Below are 21,279 nucleotides of genomic sequence, written 5' to 3' on the forward strand. Positions count from 1 at the left end.
CTGAGGGTAAGTTTACAAAACTGGGATATGTTGAGGAACAGTAGATTACATTGAGGAAGAGTTTAAATGCAGGATTATTTTTAGGAGCAGTCCATAATGCTAGATTACATTGAGGAAGAATTTACACAGCATGATTATTTTGAGGAACAGTTCATAACACTAGATTACATTAAGGGAGAGTTTACAGTGCCAGGTTATGTTGAGGAGTAGTTCGTAATGATATGCTACATTGAGGAACAGTTTACAATGCTGGGTTATGTTGAGGAACAGTAGATTACATTGAGGAAGTGCAGGACTAATTTGAGGAGCAGTTCATAATGCTAGATTACACTGAAGAAGGTTGACACTGCAGGATTATTTTGAGGAACAGTTCATGATGATAGCTTAAATTGAGGACTAGTTTACTGGGTTATGCTGAGGAAAAGTTCCTAATGCTAGGTTACGTTGAAGAAGAGTTTACAATGCTGGGTTATGTTGTGGAAAAATAACTTACATAGAGAAAGGGTTCACACTGCAAGATTATTTTGAGAAACAGTTCATAATGCTAGGCTACACTGAACAAGAGTTTACAATGTTGGATTATGCCAAGAAACAGTTCTCAACATAACAGTCTTAGTTAATGTTTGACAAAGACTTGATTATACTGAGGAAGTGTGCATAATGCTGGATTATATTGAGGAAGAGTTCATAATGTTAGATGACATTGAGAAAGCATTCATGATGTTTGATTATACTGGGGAAGCGTTCATCATTTTATATTTTATCGTGGAAGAGTTCAATCTTAGATTCTATTTCAGAAGAGTACATGATGTTAGATTGCTTTCAGGAAGAGTTTATAACAACATTATATTGGTGAAGAGCTCATAACATTAGAGTAGGCTGAGCAAGTGTTTGTAACATCATATTTTATAGACGAAGAGTTCATAATGTTAGATTATATTCAGGAAGAGTCTAAAACTATAGTTTATAATGTTACTTTATATTGATGAAAGGTTTGTAACTTTAGAACGTGTTGGGGAAAAGTTTAGAATGTTTGATTATGTTTAAGAACAGTTCTTAATATTAGATCACACTGAGGAAGAGATTTTGTAACATTCCTTTATATTCCACTGCCTATAGCTAGATGTCATTCACAGCCCACTGGGGAGAAGGAGGTGTGTGTGTGTGTGAGAGAGAGAGAGAGAGAGAGAGATGAGATGCAGTTGGAGTGTGGGAAAATGTGGGAATGTAATGGCACCCCATGTGATCAGCAGTGTTTCCCCTGCACGGTGCTGGCATGAAGCCCTAGGCTTGAGCTTTTCCTCTCCTCTCAGTGCTGAAGGAGGGAGGCTGTGTCTGTCTGTGTCTCTCTCTCTCTCTCTCTCTCTCTCTCTCTCTCTCTGTGTGTGTGTGTGTGTGTGTGTGTGTGTGAAATGGTGGGCAGGCACATGGACCACAGATCATGACTGATGGCCACAAAGCCACTGCTGCACACTTTTGGACACTTCAGGAGAGAATTTCAGGCTTTAGTCTTTACTCTGGATTGCCACATTTATTCACTGCTTCTTTGAACTATTGCAAGTTGAACTGGACCGCTTTCATCATGCTTTCAGCTCTGGACCCACAGCAACTTGAGTGAGTAAACTTCTGCGAAGTCACGGAAAGTCTTTTGTTCCAAAGAGAGCTGTGGAGATCTTTTTTTTAACCAGAGGAGAAAAGAATAGCAGAGTGAAATGAGTGAGGAGAGTAAAGTCGAGAGCGCGAAGGATGTGGAGAAGCAGCTGCGCCTGCGCGTTTGCGTGCTGAGGGAACTTCTGCAGACTGAACGGGATTATGTGGAGAACCTGCACTTCCTTTCGGTATGGCAATATAAAGCCTAGCTATCTCACCTAAACATCCCAAATACATGATATAACAAATATATCACATGTACAGTACTGTGCAAAAGTCTAGGCACAAATAAAGAAATGCTGTGGGCCAAAAATGGCTTAAAAATAATGAAATGAAATGTTTCAACATAAAAAAAATACTATAAGCCATAATAAATGAAACAAAGTCAGTATTTGGTGTGAGACGACCTTTTGCTTTAAAAAAATAAAAATAGTAGTCTGAGGTCCAGTGAGTGCAGTTGTATGTGGAAATGAGCTGTAGGTTTTACTGAGCATCTTACAGAACCAGCCCCAGTTCTTCTGGACACTTTGACTGTCACACTCGCTTCTTCATTTTGCACCAAAACCCAGCAGCCTTCATTATGTTTTCTTTTTTAATCTGAAAAGTGCTCTCTTATGTAATATGCTACTCGGATACAAACTTTTTTTTTCTGTAACATTTAATTTTGTGCTGGAAAACGAACGTTTGGACTCTAAAATGTTTTTGTACTGACTCGATAATGTAGAAATCATAAAATAAAAATCTATAACAAAGTTTGTATGAAAAAAATAAGGGGTCTAAGACTTTTGCACAGCACTGTACATCACAAATGTATATATGATTTTTATTTTTATTTGATAACTGCTACATTATAGTCAGTACAAAAACCTTTTAGAGTTCCAAAAATGAGTTTATTATGTAAGAGAGCAATTTTTAGACACGTATCATGAAGGCTGCTGGGTTTTGGTGCAAAATGAAGAAGCGAGTGTGACAGTCAAAGTGTCCAGAAGAACTGGGGCTGGTTCTGTAAGATGCTCAGTAAAACCTACAGCTCATTTCCGCATACAACTGCACTCACTGGACCTCAGACTACTATTTTTTTTTTTTTTAACCAAAGGGTCGTCTCACACCAAATACTGACTTTGTTTCTTTTATTATGGCTCACTGATTACTGTTTATAGTATTTTTTATAAATGTAGAAACATTTCATTTCATTATTTCTTCAACCCTGAAGTTGATTGTTTTCCTAGAACAGCACACCCCGAAGAGCCTATTTCCTGTACGCCAGAGCAATTTGTCAACATTTTTCGAAAATGACCTAAAAAACAAAACTTCATATCTGTCTATAGTTACATTTAAGTTAATGTTGTTGAATGTCATGCTAGTTCCTCTTATCACTTATTCTTCTTTACAATTCTAGGCTGTTATGACAGACAACAAGCGCATTACGATGGTCACAGCTGCTATTATAGGAAATTAATCAACACTTTCTGACCAAAGAGATCCAAGACCTTTTTGTAAGACTGACTCTCTAAATGCAGACCAGGTATCTCTGATGCACCTGAGTAATGCAACCGTTCACTGGCTTTAAAATGTATATGGTAGAGCAAAAATAAGTGCTAAAATATCCAACTTAAAGGTAACCTGGACTTAATCTGTAGTTTGATTTGTCATTTTTTAGTCATACAGCATTGATTGACCATCCTGTTAAGCTCTATGAGGAGTAAAATTGAAATACATTCATTCCAGATTGGGGTTTGTTTGTTTATGATCTTGTCCTATCTGGTATTTTGAAGCGTTATTATGGTTTGTGATATTCTAGAGGACCAAGCAGAACCCTACAACTGATGGTTTAACCTTTCAGAAATAGTTTCTTTGCAATAGCTGGGTCTTAAACAGCCAAAGAACCTGTAAGGAACCCCATTTGTCTGAGGCCCTGTCCACACGGCAACGGATTCAGGTGAATCCGATACAATTGTTTATCGTTTCGACCTGGCGTCCACACGGCACCGGCGTTTTGGGTGCCCCAAAACGCAATCTTTTGAGAACGGGTTCCAGAGTGGAAAGATCTGGCAACGTTGCCGTTGCGAAGTCGTCTGGATGAGTAGAATGGATTTGTTTATGATGACGTCACAACCACATGACTGTCAATGCTTCACGCCGGGTAGAAGTGTAACGAACTCGATGCGAGTTGTCAACAAATCCTATAACTTAGTTCATGAAACGCGCTTACAAAATATTTTCACTGTGAATATTTATTGTGTAATGGTGCAAAGTGAGAGAGAGAGAGAGAGAGAGAGAGAGAGAATAGCTCTTAGGGCAGAGTCAATCCCGCCAGCAAAAATAGGGAAAAAAAGGAGCGATCTCACCTCTTCAGATGTTGGTTTAAGTCCTACAATACATTCCTCAAAAAGGGTGTAGAAGAACAAATTAATCCATCAACGTGTAGCATTCAATTTATTCCGGACCATTAAAGACGCCGCCTTCTGCGTAGAATCATACGTCATCCTCGCCGCCATATTGGATGGGTCAAAGCGGAGAATAAAGATGCCTCATTCATGTGCTACGTTTAACTGTACCAACAGGTTTACCGTCCAAACGAGATCACATGGGATTACCTTTCACAGGTGAGACTGGAAAAATACTTTTCATTGTATTTGGTCATTATAATGTAATTTTATGAACAGATTTTTCTGACTTTGTGGGTAATATGAAGTCTCGCACATAATAGTTTATGCGCATGCATCCTTACTTCTTCTATTGTTCTGGTGTCTCCGAAGGGACCGTCTTATAGCGCCCCTAGAGGTGTGGCATGTGTATTGCATCGTTTTCAGCAAGCATTGCGTTGCCATATGGACCTGATATTTTACTGATCTTTGCCCATGTGGACGCGATATTTTTTTAAATAACATCTTGTTGTCGTGTGGATGTAGCCTGAGACTGCAGAGCTGAAGGTTTGGAGCCTTCAGGTGGCTCTCTGCAATTTACCTTCAAAGCCTTATGGTGGGTGACAAGCACAGAATTGTAATCACTAAGGTATCGGTACCTCAACGGCTTTCTAATGGAAGAAAGTGGAGGAGTTGTCTGCTATAAGAGAACTTTAAAGCGCTAAACCTCTAAAATGAACTGTAAATGTGTTTTTTATTGCATTGGATCTTATTCATACTGTGTTCCAATATACTCTCTGGGATGCAACTAGTGATTTAAAAGCTAAACTATCCTTTTAATATGTGTTATTAAGCAGTGAGGACTGGTTGTGCTGTTAGATGGGAGGGCTAAAAAGTGTTAACAGCAAATAATCTGATGTGGATGCCAAAACCGAAACCTTATAGCCTATTGATGTCTTTATATTGTTGAAAGAGATTGTGGGTTTAGCTCCAGTAGCACATTTATTCAGATAGCTTCATATGATCAAACCGAACTTTGATATTATTAAAATGCTTTTTTCTCCCCCTGTATCAAGTTGTCATGGCCTTTTCATGTTGATAAATTATAGGAGCTCAGTGAACTATACACCTTTTGCAAACCAGGATGCTTTCTGTTGGATATATTGACCAATCATGCAAATGCACATACTAAATATGTGTACTTATTTCAAAACTCACCCAAGGAACCAACAGGTAGATTCTGGATTATAAACACCTGGACTGTCACTACTTCCTGTACAGTATTAACTGTATTGTATTGTCCCAGGCTTAAATTACCTCTAAGACTGGAAGAATAGCACAAGCTTAATGATATTATGGAATAAACAGAGAGTCAAAGGCAGGAAGGAGAGGAAATGGTCTTAAAAAAATGCTGTTGTATGTCTGAGACAAAAGAGTCATTTCCGCGCCTTGGATAAGGAAATTTACTCTATATGATTGCTTGTGTAAGGTCAGATATACACTGATTGCCATAAATTACTGAAAAAAATCTGGCCATATATTTTGAAAAGCATCCACTCTTCAAAAGATTTTTCCCATCAGTTAACATCCTACGCACTGGGACTTGTGCTTTAAAACAGGGCTAAGGGCACTGTGCTGTGTGTCATTAGGATAGCTGTTTCCCACACCATATGTACATACGCATTCCTCGGCTGGAGCCTCTGCCACAGATGGTTTCAATGTAGGTATGGGGGGGGATTGTTTTTGTTCGAGCGAAATGCAACAACTGCTTTTCCTAGAAATCATCTGATTCCCTCCAGACGCAGCCTCCAGAGGGTGCCTGGCTTTATTTTAAGGAGCTGGAAATATTTGTTAGCACGTCACCCTGGGGAATTAACCCATTTAGAATACTAGGAATTTCTCAGATACTTCAATTTGTTTCAATTGACCTATCGTCAATGCTGTTTTAATTGCCTTCTCTAACACTCAGTTCCTGAAGGTTTCGCATGCATTGGGATGAATGTATCTGGATTAAAGACTTTGCTCAGTGGCCCACAGTGGCTTTCAAGTCTGAGCACCTTTAATCTTTGACTCGCTATCAATGAACCTTAACAGCTGAGCTATACCTTCCCTTTTGGCAGTTTGATTAAGTAGCAGATTTGCTTAGTGACTTTGGTGCTAATTTGTTGGTTATTGCTGTATTTTTAGTTATTTGCTGGTAGTTCCTAACCCACCCCCAAAAAAAAACAAAAACCAAGAGCTTTTTTTCTCTCAAGCACCAATTTCCAGCAGTGTTCTGTGTCGCATTAATGAGGAAATCCATGTTGGAGCTGTAGATCCATTGGTGCAAACATTGGACTCATGGTCCCAGAATGCAATGGAGCTGCGTTATGCCAGAGACCTGGCTAGTTAGCAAGCTACGAGATGACAAGTGTGATGGTGTTGACGGCTGTATTAGCATGAAAATTGAAGTTTTTGAAGTTGATCTTTTAGAGCGGTGTGTACAGATGAGGAAGTGAGAGATTAAGACTAAATGACTAAAGTGCTGGCGGCACGGTGGTGTAGTGGTTAGTGCTGTCGCCTCACAGCAAGAAGGTCTAGGTTCGAGCCCCGTGGCCGGCGAGGGCCTTTCTGTGCGGAGTTTGCATGTTCTCCCCGTGTCCGCGTGGGTTTCCTCCAGGTGCTCCGGTTTCCCCCACAGTCCAAAGACATGCAGGTTAGGTTAACTGGTGACTCTAAATTGACCGTAGGTGTGAATGTGAGTGTGAATGGTTGTCTGTGTCTATGTGTCAGCCCTGTGATGACCTGGCAACTTGTCCAGGGTGTACCCCGCCTTTCACCCGTAGTCAGCTGGGATAGGCTCCAGCTTGCCTGCGACCCTGTAGAAGGATAAAGCGGCTAGAAATAATGAGATGAATGAGACTAAAGTGCTGCTGCTGTATCAATCTCTTTTAGGCAGCGATGAAATCCCGGAGATGAAGGGTAGGTAGAGACGAAGTCTACTGAAAGCATCTTCCAAGGGATCAAGGATTAAACCTTCTTTCAGGTCCCACTTAAAATTTGGGCCTGATTGTTTTCATACGGTAGCTCATCTTAATTAGTTACGCCGCCCCACTTAACCTGACTTTGTCTCTGATCAACATAGAACCTCATGAGCCTTGAAGCCCTGTTATGAGTCAACTCTCAGAGATCAATGACTGACTTCAGGCGTTTTTGTTGCTTGGTGGTATCGGGGAATCTGTGCCATGTTGAACCAAAAGAATTTGTGTTTGTTAGGTTTTGGGTGGAGGGGGTCTGTACTAGACAGTTTGGCTCCTAGTAGACAGGCATGGAGAAATTGCCAGGGGGCTCTGACGCGAGAGCTTGGGCTTGGTGCCTTCTCTCATTAACCATATATCCTGGTGGAGGAATTCTTGAGAATCCCAGAGAGCCATTTCAGACATAATGCTTACCTTAAATACAGTTTGGACGAAATGAGACTGGGATTGCTGGGTGGACCTGGTGAAGGTATGAATACATCTGGGAAAATCAGAATAACTCCAAAAATACAATATGTTACACAATATCTCACTAATAGATGAGCAAAATATGTTTGGCTCTCGTTCTCAGACAGAGGAAGTGTCCTTAAGGGCTTTCTTTGTGATTTCCCTAGAATGCCTTATGTAACTGTTCATCTTGATAGTGGGAGCTCTTAGATAGTTGTTTATTTTAGATAGGTGGAAGCCAAAAAATTTGACGCTTCTGTGTATGTGACAATCCTTGAAACATTTTCATTGCATTTATATCGGAGCACTTTTTTTTTTGGTGATTTGTTCTAATATTTATTCCTGTAATTGATTTCATGAAGCGCACATGTGGGGAAAGATAGTCTGGAGAGAGTGAAGGAAATCCCTTTAAGGTCTTAGTTTCAGTAGAAAAACAGATTTGCCTGTGAGTGCAGTGTGTTTCTCTGAGCCACAGCTCGGTTAACTAGTCCCTCTGCAACATTTTCCTCTGCAATGGTCTGTGGCTTGAAGGATTGACCACCCAATGTCATGTTTCTAAACCTTGATAATGAAACTCGTAAAATGAAATTGTGGCACCATAAAACTGAAATTGGCTTTATTTTTCTTTTGGGGCTTTGCACTCTTTTAATGTATACTATCCCTTTGGATCTCCAGTAAGACCGATTCCTTTCCAGAGAAAAATATATTTATCATAGAAACATATTATATTCAAGCTTTATTTTAACTGGATGCACCACAAACAGTTGCGAAATTGAGCTAAATGTTATGTTATGTTACAGCTTGCACTCTGTTCTTCTCTTTTTCAAGGCTCATCATAAAATAATCATAAAAAACCCCATTTGAACACTCTGCCCCATTAACAAGACACGTAATGCTGTAAGGCTTTAGGGACACTGGACCCAGATCTAAGTATTAGCCGTATACAAGCCTCCAGAATAAAATCCCTTGGAGCTTTTAAAAGGGAAATATTTTAGAGCTTGTTGATTTTTTTCATAGATTAACAACATGCGCAAACAAATAAATATGACAAATAGGCCTACATCAGTGCACAAGCTCCAATGCTGTGTCTCATGTGAGAAATCTTAGTAGTTAACCCATGTTTGGGAGGTCACATGTTTCTCACGTGCAGGGCCGTAAACAGGATTACAATTTTAGTGAGGACCCAGTTGCAGAAATGTGACACACTTGATAGTTAACACCACCGAACATGTACTGCACCACTTGCTAGTTTCAAAGTTATATGATGTTATACCTCCATTCTTACATAAACTGAAAAAACCCCCACCCCAGATCAAACAGAAAACAGGAATGCATGGCTTGAAACTTATCAGTACAAATATACAATAAGTGAACTTTGTGAAGAAACAAAGGAACAGAAGGACATAAGTAGACGACTCAGAATAGGTGCACACATTAGGTAACAGACTGACGACAGGACCGCAGTGGGGACAGGACCAAAAAACTTGGCAAAGTAAACAAAAAGCATATGGCGTGAACCAGGGGTGCAGATCCGATGTCAGGATTGGGGGGGACACAAAAGTGATTTTTTAAATTTTTTTGTCTGTATGCAACCATAAATCACAATTTCATAGAGGCTCGCCACATCATTCAAGAAGTACTGCACAGGGAATCTCATTCTCATTATCTCTAGCCGCTTTATCCTGTCCTACAGGGCCGCAGGCAAGCTGGAGCCTATCCCAGCTGAGTACGGGCGAAAGGCGGGGTACACCCTGGACAAGTCATCACAGGGCTGACAAATAGACACAGACAACCATTCACACTCACACCTACGGTCAATTTAGAGTCACCAGTTAACCTAACCTGCATGTCTTTGGACTGTGGGGGAAACCGGAGCACCCGGAGGAAACCCACGCGGACACGGGGAGAACATGCAAACTCCACACAGAAAGGCCCTCGCCAGCCACGGGGCTCGAACCCAGGACCTTCTTGCTGTGAGGCGACAGCGCTAACCACTACACCACCGTGCCGCCCTGCACACAGGGAATCATTTGTCTGAAAATACATTTGTTTGTACAGTTTTGAATAATTTAGGGGATTTTTTGTTAGGGTTTTGCTGGGATTCGAACCTGGTTCGTTGGTGTGATAATCCAGCAAACCCCCACTAGGCCACCAGGGGGATGACTCAAATGCAGAGGCGTGAGGCGGAAGTAGAAAAAGAATCAAAAGGTTTATTTAAACTATATACACTATATACAGGGCAAAACAAAAGACAAAAAAAAAACCAAAGAGTATAATCCAAAAGAAAAGCAAAGTGCAAAAATTCAAAAGCTAAGAAGATCAAAAAACACAGTACAAAGGAAACTGGAGATAAACATAACAGCACAAAGACTCCGTGACAAGAGGACTGAACTCAGGGGTATAAATAGACAAACTAATTAAGGACACAGGTGAAGATAATTAGGCAATTAACACAAACACAAAACACAGGAACAGTGGCGGCCTCTAGAGGCCAAAATAAACACGACATGAAAAGGAAATAACAGCGGCCTCTAGAGGCCAAAACAGTCCTAGTCCTAACAGGACCCCCCCCTCTAGGAGCGTCTCCTGACGTTCCCAGGGCGATCCGGATGGGCCGAATGGAAGTCCCGACATAGTTCTTTATCAAGGACATCCCGAGCAGGAACCCAGCAGCGCTCCTCAGGACCATAGCCCTCCCAGTCCACCAGATATTGCAACCCGCCGCGGACCCGGCGGGAGTCAAGCAGGCGATTCACAGTGAACACAGTCTGCCCCTGGAAGATGCGGGGGGGTGGGGGGTTCCTAGGGGCAGGGGCATACGTAGACGTCAGTACGGGCCGTAACAGGGAAACATGGAAAGTGGGGTTGATCCTCAGAGTCCGGGGCAACTGGAGCCGGTAGGAGACAGGGTTCACCCTGCGCACCACCTTGAAGGGACCAATGTAGCGAGGAGCAAGCTTGCGGTTCTCCACCCGCAGTGGAAGGTCCTTAGTGGACAGCCAAACACGCTGCCCAGGGCGGAAAGCGTGTGCAGGTCTTCTATGGCGGTTGGCCTGAGTCTGGTTGGTTCTGGAGGTCTGTATGAGGGTCTTCCTGACCTTGCTCCAGGTCTTGCGACACCGTCTCACATATTGGTTGACCGAGGGCACCCCCGCGTCCTCCTCCTGGTCCGGGAACAGAGGTGGCTGGAACCCGAATTGGCACTGGAATGGCGACAGCTTGGTGGCCGATGACTGCAGGGTGTTGTGGGCGTACTCCGCCCATGGCAGCCAGGTGCTCCACGATGTCGGGTTATCCATAGCCAGGCCTCGCAGGGTGGTTTCCAGGTCCTGGTTGAGCCTCTCCGTCTGACCATTGGACTGTGGGTGAAACCCAGAGGAGAGGCTGGCAGTGGCTCCGATGACCTTGCAGAACCCGTGCCACACTCGGGAGGAGAACTGGGGCCCTCGGTCTGAGACGATGTCCTGTGGAAGACCAAAGACTCGGAAGACATGATTAAACAAAAGTTTCGCAGTTTCAAGAGCAGAGGGGAGTTTGCACAGTGGTATGAAGCGGCAGGCCTTGGAGAATCTGTCAACTAAGACCAAAATGACCGTGTTACCTTGTGACTCAGGGAGACCCGTGATAAAGTCGACTGCCACGTGGGACCAGGGACGCCGGGGAATGGTCAGAGGATGCAGGAGACCCTGGGGACGCTGTCGTGGGTTCTTGGTTCTGGTGCAAACCTCACAGGACAGGACAAATGACCTTACTTCCTTCTCCATGTTAGGCCACCAGAAGCGTCTTTTCAGGAAGTCCAGGGTCCTCCGAGCTCCCGGGTGGGCGGTGAGAGGGGAAGAGTGACCCCACTGGAGAACCTTGGCCCGGGCTTGATGTGGGACGTACAAGAGGCCTGGTGGCCCCGTCCCAGGACCGGGGTCCTGGCGTTGGGCTCGTCGGACAGCCTCCTCAATACCCCAGCGGACAGGGGCCACAATCCGGGACACAGGGATAATAGGCCCGACTTCATTCTCCCTGTTAGTGGCAGAGAACAGTCTGGACAGTGCGTCAGGTTTGGTGTTCTTGGAGCCGGGGCGGTATGAGAGGGTGAAGTCAAACCGACTGAAAAACAGGGCCCACCTAGCCTGTCGAGGGTTCAGTCTCTTGGCTTGCTGGAGGTACTCCAGGTTCTTGTGGTCAGTCCAAACCAGGAATGGATGTTGTGCTCCCTCCAGCCAGTGCCTCCACTCCTCAAGGGCCAGTTTGACCGCTAGCAGTTCTCGATCCCCCACATCGTACCGGGACTCAGCAGGACTCAGGCGGTGGGAGAAGTAAGCGCAGGGGTGCAGCTTTCCTTCCGAACGTTGAGAGAGCACCGCGCCGACACCACTGTCCGAGGCGTCCACCTCCACGATGAATGGTTGGGAGGTGTCCGGGAGAACCAGAATGGGTGCCGTGCAGAAGCGGTCCTTGAGGTCTTTGAACGCCTTTTCTGCCTGAGGAGACCAGCCATAAGATCCACCTGTCCCTTTGGTGAGGTCTGACATGGGTGCTGCCACAGAACTGAAGTTCCTGATGAACTTGCGGTAGAAGTTAGCGAATCCTAAGAACCGCTGAACCTCCTTCACGGACTTGGGAGTAGGCCAGTCCCGGACGGCCAGGGTCTTGGCAGGGTCCATTTGGAGTTGGCCTGTCCGTACAATAAATCCCAGAAAGGAGACCTCGGGAACATGAAATTCGCATTTCTGGGCCTTGGCGAACAGATTGTTCTGTAGCAGCCTCTGGAGAACCTGGCGGACATGGTGGCGGTGCTCCTGCACGGTCTTGGAAAAGATAAGGATGTCGTCGAGGTAGACAAAAACGTATAGGTTAATCATGTCCCTTAAGACGTCGTTGATTAGGGCCTGAAAAACAGCTGGTGCGTTGGTGAGTCCGAAGGGCATCACCTGGTATTCGTAGTGCCCAGACGGGGTGTTAAAGGCAGTCTTCCACTCGTCTCCCTGTCGGATACGGATGAGGTGGTATGCGTTCCGTAGGTCCAACTTGGTGAAGACGGTGGCGCCTTGGAGCAGGTCGAAAGCTGTGGACATCAGCGGAAGGGGATATCGGTTGCGCACAGTGATCTTATTCAGGCCCCTGTAATCAATACATGGTCGGAGCCCCCCATCCTTCTTGCCGACAAAGAAGAAGCCGGCTCCAGCAGGTGAAGTGGAGGGTCGAATAAACCCAGAGACCAGGGCATCTTTGAGGTATTCCTCCATGGCCTTGCGTTCTGGCTGAGAGAGTGAAAACAGTCTGCCACGAGGAGGGGTAGTCCCAGGGAGCAAGTCGATGGCACAGTCGTAGGCCCGGTGCGGAGGAAGAACGGCGGCCCTGCTCTTGCTGAATACCTCCTTGAGATCCCAGTACTCTGTGGGAACTTGAGATAACTCGGTGAGATCAGGGGGCTCGGCAGGAGACACAGGAGAGCTAGAGAGCAGACAAGAGGCATGGCATGCAGGGCCCCATTCCACAACCTGGCTTGTTACCCAGTCTATGCGAGGGTTGTGGCGAGTAAGCCAAGGAAGGCCTAGAATAACTGGGAACTCAGGTGAAGGAATCAGGTGCAGGGATATTTCTTCCTTGTGACCTTGAGACTGGAGGAAAACTGGAGAAGTAACTTGGGTGACTCTTCCATCACCTAACGCTTGGCCATCGAGGGCAGACACAGACAGTGGGACTTCAAGAGGTGCAGTCGGAATATTGATGCTTTGGGCGAAGTGAATATCCATAAAGTTCCCAGCCGCCCCTGAGTCTATCAAAGCTTGACAAGAGTGGACAGACTCACCCCAGGAGATGGAGACCGGGATGTAGATTCCTTGGCCAGGGAGTCCGGGAGAGAGGGTAGGCCCCGTCACAACCCTCCCTCGGCTGGACGGGGCGGTCCTTTTCCCAAGAGTTCGGGACATGATGCTCGGAAGTGACCAGGCTTGCCACAGTAGATGCAGCACTTGTCCCTCCTTCTGCGCTCCCTCTCAGATGCGGAGAGGCGAGTACGACCCACTTGCATGGGTTCTGGACAGTCACTGAAGGAGGTAGACGGTCTCCAGGTAGAGGTAGGGAGGCTGGGGGGGCTCAAGGCTTGGTGGCGTTCTCTCATCCTGTTGTCCAGACGAATAGCATGTGAGATGAGGGTTTCGAGGTCACTTGGGCATCCAATAGAGGCCAGACCGTCCTTGATGGGGTCAGACAGACCATGGTGGAAGGCTGACACCAGGGCAGTCTCGTTCCATCCACTTACTGCTGCGAGTGTTCGGAACGAGATGGCGTAATCTGCGACGCTTCCTCCTTGCCGGATGGACATGAGCTTTCGGGCTGCGTCGGTACTGATGTCTGCCTGATCGAAGACCCGAAGCATCTCTTCAGAAAACAGCTGGAAATCAAAGCACTCAGGTCCCTGTCTTTGCCAGATAGCAGTAGCCCAGGCTCGCGCCTTACCAGCTAATAAGGTGATCACAAAGGCAATCTTGCGGCGATCCGTAGTGTAGGTGGTAGGCTGAAGCTCAAAGGTGAGTTGACACTGGGTAAGGAACTCTCGGCACTCACTGTGCTTGCCGTCATACCTCTGTGGTGCAGGAAGGCTGGGTTCGCGAGGTGAAGAAGGCAGCATTGCAGGAGGCACTGGAGCAGGAGTGGGAGCTGGATCAGGAGCAGGAACTGGATCAGGAGCAGGAGATGCAGGCAGAGATGTCAGCTGTGCCAGGGTTTTCCCAATTTGCTGAAGCAGTTCCTCGTGGCGAGCGAGGGCCTCACGTTGGCTGGTGAGCGTACGTCCATGAGCGTCCATGGTCGCTCCGAAGCGTGTCAAAGCTGCCATAATTCCCTGAAGGTTGGCCGGGTAGACAGTTGAAGCAGCCTCTGCTGAGTCGGTCATGACGGAGTCTTTCTGTTAGGGTTTTGCTGGGATTCGAACCTGGTTCGTTGGTGTGATAATCCAGCAAACCCCCACTAGGCCACCAGGGGGATGACTCAAATGCAGAGGCGTGAGGCGGAAGTAGAAAAAGAATCAAAAGGTTTATTTAAACTATATACACTATATACAGGGCAAAACAAAAGACAAAAAAAAACCAAAGAGTATAATCCAAAAGAAAAGCAAAGTGCAAAAATTCAAAAGCTAAGAAGATCAAAAAACACAGTACAAAGGAAACTGGAGATAAACATAACAGCACAAAGACTCCGTGCCAAGAGGACTGAACTCAGGGGTATAAATAGACAAACTAATTAAGGACACAGGTGAAGATAATTAGGCAATTAACACAAACACAAAACACAGGAACAGTGGCGGCCTCTAGAGGCCAAAATAAACACGACATGAAAAGGAAATAACAGCGGCCTCTAGAGGCCAAAACAGTCCTAGTCCTAACATTTTTATTGGGGGGGGGGACAATTCATGTTTTTCAGAAATTGGGGGGGGGTCATGTCCCCCCCGTCCCCCCCGGGATCTGCACCCATGGTGTGAACATGAGAGCAGTGCTTTGCCCGTAAGGGAGAATTTGTGACCGTTACTGTGATCAGCTAAATTTACTGCATTCAGCTAATGTTCCTGTGACTAGCAAGTTGCAAGTCATTTGCATTTGCAAAAGCATAAACACTCATATGTATATAATATGTTCTTGCATGCACTTACACTCAGACACTTCAAACACATATCATAGCTACACTATACAGCCAAAAGTATGTAGCCACACGATCATCGCACCCACACGTGGGCCTTTCCCTAACTGTAGCACACAATTATTTATAATTTCTTTGGATGCTGTAGCATTAAGAATTCCTCTTCACTGGAACTAAGAGGCCCAAAACTGTTCCAGTATGACAAAGCCCCGTGCACAAAACAACACTGCCTAGAACTGGTTAAAAAAAAAAACACCAGAAATGGCCCTTTAAATGGGAGAATCGTGAACTTGGGGAAGTCTTCTTACCTAGCAGTTCCTTCCCCATTTCAGACTGACATCATATCAATGTGTGAACAGTGTAACGTGTCCCTTCTCTACTTTTCAGTTAGTTTACAGCCATGTCAAAGTCCCTTCCAGGCCAGGATCTGGTCTTCCCAGGCTGTATCCTGTCCTAGTACTAACCAGCTCTTTGAGGTGCATGGGTGCGGCGCTGATCTCCATTTCCATAGCCCTTGGCCTCTTGCCTATACAACTAGGGTTACAGTGGGGGGCTAGTCCTCTGGTAACCGCGAGAGTTTGACTTCCCTACTTGCATCTGTATTGCAGCGTGCCTTGCCAGATGGCAGTAGGTACCATTTTTATGATGTAGAACATTTTTATGGGTAGAACTCGTGATCTCCCAGTCGAGAGGCGGACACGCTTACCACTAGATTAGCTCGTGGTCAGTTTACAGTAGTATTGGCTTTATATTAGTTAATATACAGACACAGTCAGAAGGATGCCATGGCCTAATGGTTAGAGAAGCAGCTTTGGGACGAAAAGTTCACTGGTTTGATTCCCTGGACCAGCAGGAATTACTGAAGTGTACTTAAGCAAGGTGTCTAACCCCAACTTCTTCCTTGGATAGCTCTGGGCCATGTTGTATGCCTGTAATTTAATGATTGGCTAGGGAATAGCATTGGCCATACTAATCTGTGTTTTGAGATCCCCACAGCTACTCCCCAAAATCTAGCTGCAAGACTTTTTCTCATAAGAGTGAAGGTTATAACAGCAAAGTGGGGACTAAATCTGGAATGGGATGATCAACAAGTACATTTGAGTGTTATAGTCAGGTGTCCAGATACTTTTGGCTATATAGTGAATGTCAAGTGTTAGTCTACTGTATAAAGCTGTGTTCACATATATACCGGTACGATAGTGGTATAACTGTATCGATACAAAGTATACCGGTACAGTTTAGTGCATCTGTCCACACTAGCGAGAAATGTTTGCGGTTTTCTTTCACGGTAGTTGAAATGCGCGTGCGTGAAATGTTTCCGTGGTTACCGAGTAACTTCCTTCCGAGAATATGGCGGATGAAACAACGTGTGTGTGCTTTTTGTTGTCAATGTACAGTCTGTATTTCTGGTGGTCATTTATTCAGTCGAATCGTATAAAACGCGCGAGGCAGTTGAGAAAGACTTGTACGTGTACCCCTCAACTGTTCCTGGCATCGCTCGTCTCCCCAAAGCTCCAACAAACACATACAGTAACTTCGTCTTTGCTCCATGTAGCTCCACGGTCGTTTTGAGCCATTTTGACGTTTTATTTACAGCTGGAAAGCACGTGCGTATTGTATTGTATGAATAACCCGGAAGAAGTAGGAATGGTTCATTGCGCATGCGCATTGTATTTGTATCGATACAGAACCGCTTCATCTGTCCACACTACAGCGAAGCGCTACAGTACCGATACTGTACCGGTACGAAACCCATACATTTGTGGGTTTCGTACCGATACAGTTATACCGCTACAGTACCGGTATAGTTGCTAGTGTGGACAGGTGTTGCGGTATGAAAGTAGTATCGTATCGGTACAAAATCCCTAGTGTGGACAGGGTATTACATGTGTTGTACCTCTCAACAAGAAGTAAACATCATAGACAATTAAATCCTGAGCTGAGAACCATCATCACTGCTGAGTTGTCTTGGAATGCAAGCTTGTGATTTTTTTATGCATTGTAGGCAAGATTCTCCCACCACATTATCAGGATGTTGTTGCTTCCATATTGAATTTGAGGATAAAAATCCAAAAATGCAGAGGTCTAGGCTTCAGTGTCATAGATATACACGGTCATGTTCATATACGTATCATATTTTCACCTAAGTATACCTGCGTTTTGTCATCCAAAAGCTTTTCTATTTTTCTATGAATTCCAATTTTGACTGAAAGCATGTGAAACCCTAAACTTCCTGCCTGAAGGTTTCAAGGATTAGAGAAAATCCTACCTCTGCCAGACATGTCTTAGAAAGACAAAGAGACAGAGTATTTAGCTTTACACTCCTGTATTACATTAAACATTTTTATTAATACTGAAATTCAGGTGGTAGGTTCCTTAGAGACACAGATGCACGTTAGTCTTCTTCTTTCACTGGGGTTTGTTTACTACCCAGGCAGCCAGTCATATTGTTGTTTTTCACTCAAGCATGTGACGAGGACTGAAGCCAAATGGGGTATGCATACTCAGAACAAGCAGTGACCCCAGTATTGCCCCTCCTCCTGGGGGGGTCACATCACCCCATCCTTGACCTCTTCCTGTCAGTTAATCTTCAGTCCTGCTGTTTTGGAAACAGCGGCCTTGATTAAACGTTGTTTTACTTTAACAGAGGTCTACAGTATTACGCACTGTTGATCTTGTAGAATAATCTAAGAACTGAAAAAAAAGGTTAATAATTTGTTCGGTGTGTCTACAGGCAGTTTAGTTATCGAATAGAGGCTTTGCACCATCACATGACCCCATAGCAATGCTCACTACACCGCCATGACGGGGGCACATTTGTAGTGCTTCATTCAGATAAGTTACACTACCGTTCAAAAGTTTGGGGTCACCCAGACAATTTTGTGTTTTCCATGAAAAGTCACACTTTTATTTACCACCATAAGTTGTCAAATGAATAGAAAATATAGTCAAGACATTTTTCTGGCCATTTTGAGCATTTAATCGACCCCACAAATGTGATGCTCCAGAAACTCAATCTGCTCAAAGGAAGGTCAGTTTTATAGCTTCTCTAAAGAGCTCAACTGTTTTCAGCTGTGCTAACATGATTGTACAAGGGTTTTCTAATCATCCATTAGCCTTCTGAGGCAATGAGCAAACACATTGTACCATTAGAACACTGGAGTGAGAGTTGCTGGAAATGGGCCTCTATACACCTATGGAGATATTGCACCAAAAACCAGACATTTGCAGCTAGAAGAGTCATTTACCACATTAGCAATGTATAGAGTGGATTTCTGATTAGTTTAAAGTGATCTTCATTGAAAAGAACAGTGCTTTTCTTTCAAAAATAAGGACATTTCAAAGTGACCCCAAACTTTTGAACGGTAGTGTAGTTGTTATTGATCAGTATGGGAAGGTTTTACCGCATTTTTGGATGTGCAGATCGTTTTGAGCAAAACAAAGACATCACATTTTTAAATTTATCATCATCAGTGGGAAAAAAACTAGAGAGATTTCTAAACGTAGAAGGGAAAATGGGGGGAAAACATTCAGCGGGACTTGGTGTTGAACAGAGAGGTCAAAAACCTGATGGTATGCTCACTTCATTTCCACGAAGGTAAGCATTCCAAAAAATAAAAAATAAAATTCACAACTGCAGCAAGGTGCTCATTCTTGTACACTGAAGTGAACATGAGTGTCAGCACAGCGGCTTGGCATTGCCTAACCTTCGCTGAGACTTAAAGTGCATTTACATGCAGGGATCCTTTGGAGCTTGTAAACAATTTGTGCTTAGTAGATGCTAGCAATACAGCAGTGCATGAAAAAGACTGCAAAAAAAAAAAAGCGCTCAGAAACCGCTTTCAAAATACTGTAGTGTTCTGAAAAGTTCATGTTCATCTCTGTAATTTGTCAGGCAGTGGAAATTCTGCCAGCTGTAATTGGAAAGAAGACGACCGCCGACTGCTAACATCCTCACCTTCACCAGTGCTAATCAAACACTAACTAGTCCTTACTCTCTGCTGTTTCTTCTGTATTTGTCCGTCAGATATTTCCACTCACACTGCTGACAAGAAGTGATATTTTTACACTGGTTACATGAAGGATTGTTCAGATTCTCGTCTCTGTAATTAGCATACATTTCTTTCTCCACTGCAAAGCCTAAGGGGCTCATATCAGTCGGAAATGCTAATTAGCAATGCCCTGCCTCTATGCTGTGCATTACTCTCAGCAAGCAGACAATCTGTTCTCGTGTAGTCTATTTTGCTAAAAAATGTTTGGAAGTTCTTCAACTTTAAGATTTTTTTTTTAAAGATTATTGTCCCATACCGTACCATACTGTGTGTCTTCTCAGACACAAAGAGCTTCCGTACAAAGCCAGCTATTTAGACCCACCACTCTCATTTTGCCTGACGTCGCTTTATATGCAGCTGTCTTATTTGTTTTTGAATGTCTGACACCTTTTCATCATTCAGGTGTTGTTAAGTTTCACATGAAAGAATGGAAGAACATTTTGAAGGGTATCTTGATTGACACACTTTGTTTTTGAGATTTGTTTTTGATCTTCCCTTGACAGATCAGTGGAGCCAAGAACTATGCAAGATATTATAAGGTGGGATGCTCAGGACTGATCTTCCTTTTCTTAATGGCATATTCAGGACACTTTAGCTGACAATGTTTGGCTGCTGGGTTGAGTGTCAGGTTTGTGAATGCAGCAGGCTAGTGAGAGCTTCCAGAAGGCTCCAGTCGGCAAGTTCCTTTTGCTTTTGTTTCATGGCAAGCAGGATTTCCTTCCTTCCTGGCCCTCCCCTGCTTTACATTGTGCTCTGTTCTTCCTGTGCCATTGCTCCTTTCCATAGCTTTGGCAACGAAGCAAAACAAGTTACTCAATGAATCAGAATCCATTTGTGAATCATACTTTTTATAAACACTCAAGATCTATTATAAAGGTATAATAATGCTGTATTTGGTGGACTGTTTGGATCCTTGACTCCTCAAACCACGTCTTTTAGTGCTTTTTCACACCTATTAGTCTGTTTCCTGAGTTTGAATCAGAGCAAAATTAATACTTTTGGGTCATTTGCTTTTTGATTTCTCACGGCACATAATTTTTTTTTTTAAAAGATATTTTTTGGGCTTTTTTCACCTTTATTGGATAGGACAGTGTAGAGACAGGAGATGAGCGGGAGCGAGAGACGGGGAGGGATCGGGAAATGACCTCAGGTTGGAATCGAACCCGGGTCCCCAGATTCATGGTATGGCGCCTTATCCACCTGAGCCACGACACCCCCCTCACGGCACATAATTAAACAAAACAAAAAGACAAAAAAATGGTGGAGGAGTGTGCATGGATGAAAACGTACCTGTGACACGTACCTGTTTATTCATTGGTCAGAAATTTGGTGACGAAAAAATGTAAACAAATGTATTTAGTTGTACGGTTGGTTTGCTTGCTTGGCTGTTTGAGTATTGGTATTTTAACGGAGGCAGCACGGTGGTGTAGTGGTTAGCACTGTTGCCTCACAGCAAGAAGGTCCTGGGTTCGAGCCCAGCAGCCGACAAGGACCTTTCTGTGTGGAGTTTGCATGTTCTCCCCGTGTCCACATGGGTTTCCTCCGGGTGCTCTGGTTTCCCCCACAGTCCAAAGGCATGCAGGTTAGGCTAATTGGTGGCTCTAAATTGACTGTGAATGTGAGTGTGAATGGTTGTTTGTCTCTATGTGTCGGCCTTGTGATGACTTGGCGACTTGTCCAGAGTGTACCCTGCCTTTCGTCCGTAGTCAGCTGGGATAGGCTCTAGCTTGCCTGCGACCCTGCCCAGGATAAGCGGTTACAGATAATGGATGGATGGCTGGTTCAACAGAATATTACAGTAGGTATTGCTGTCACTTGTTCAGCTGGCACTAGAACTTTCTTGTCTAGAAGTCACCACTTCGTGTCCCTGACTTCTGCACTCGTATGTCGCTCTGAATAACAATGTCTGCTAAATGCCATGTAACGTAATATAATGTTTACCAAGTGTGTGTAGAAATCACGAAATCACCTGTGCATGTAGAACACTAAGCCAGAACACTAAATTAATACTACATGAAGATAATTATATAATAAATAGTTACTATTTTAGAATATTTTAGGTATCACATCCACCCATAATTTTCTCTTTTTGATCATCAGCCCAAACCTACAGAA

General features: G+C 44.3%; 1 protein-coding gene across 3 annotated transcripts in view; it reads left to right on the top strand.

The window, feature by feature from the left end:
- Positions 1-1,388: 1,388 nt before the first annotated feature.
- Positions 1,389-21,279, top strand: part of prex2 (phosphatidylinositol-3,4,5-trisphosphate-dependent Rac exchange factor 2) — a 266,799-nt gene continuing 246,908 nt past the window's right edge. For all 3 annotated transcript variants that reach the window (XM_060899865.1, XM_060899866.1, XM_060899867.1), the window contains exon 1: positions 1,389-1,838. In XM_060899865.1, coding sequence (XP_060755848.1) covers positions 1,713-1,838 — 126 coding nt within the window. In that variant the 5' untranslated portion in view covers positions 1,389-1,712. The remainder of the gene's footprint in view (positions 1,839-21,279) is intronic.

Source organism: Neoarius graeffei, chromosome 19, assembly GCF_027579695.1.
Source record: "Neoarius graeffei isolate fNeoGra1 chromosome 19, fNeoGra1.pri, whole genome shotgun sequence".
In the NCBI taxonomy this organism is placed as follows: Eukaryota; Metazoa; Chordata; class Actinopteri; order Siluriformes; family Ariidae; genus Neoarius; species Neoarius graeffei.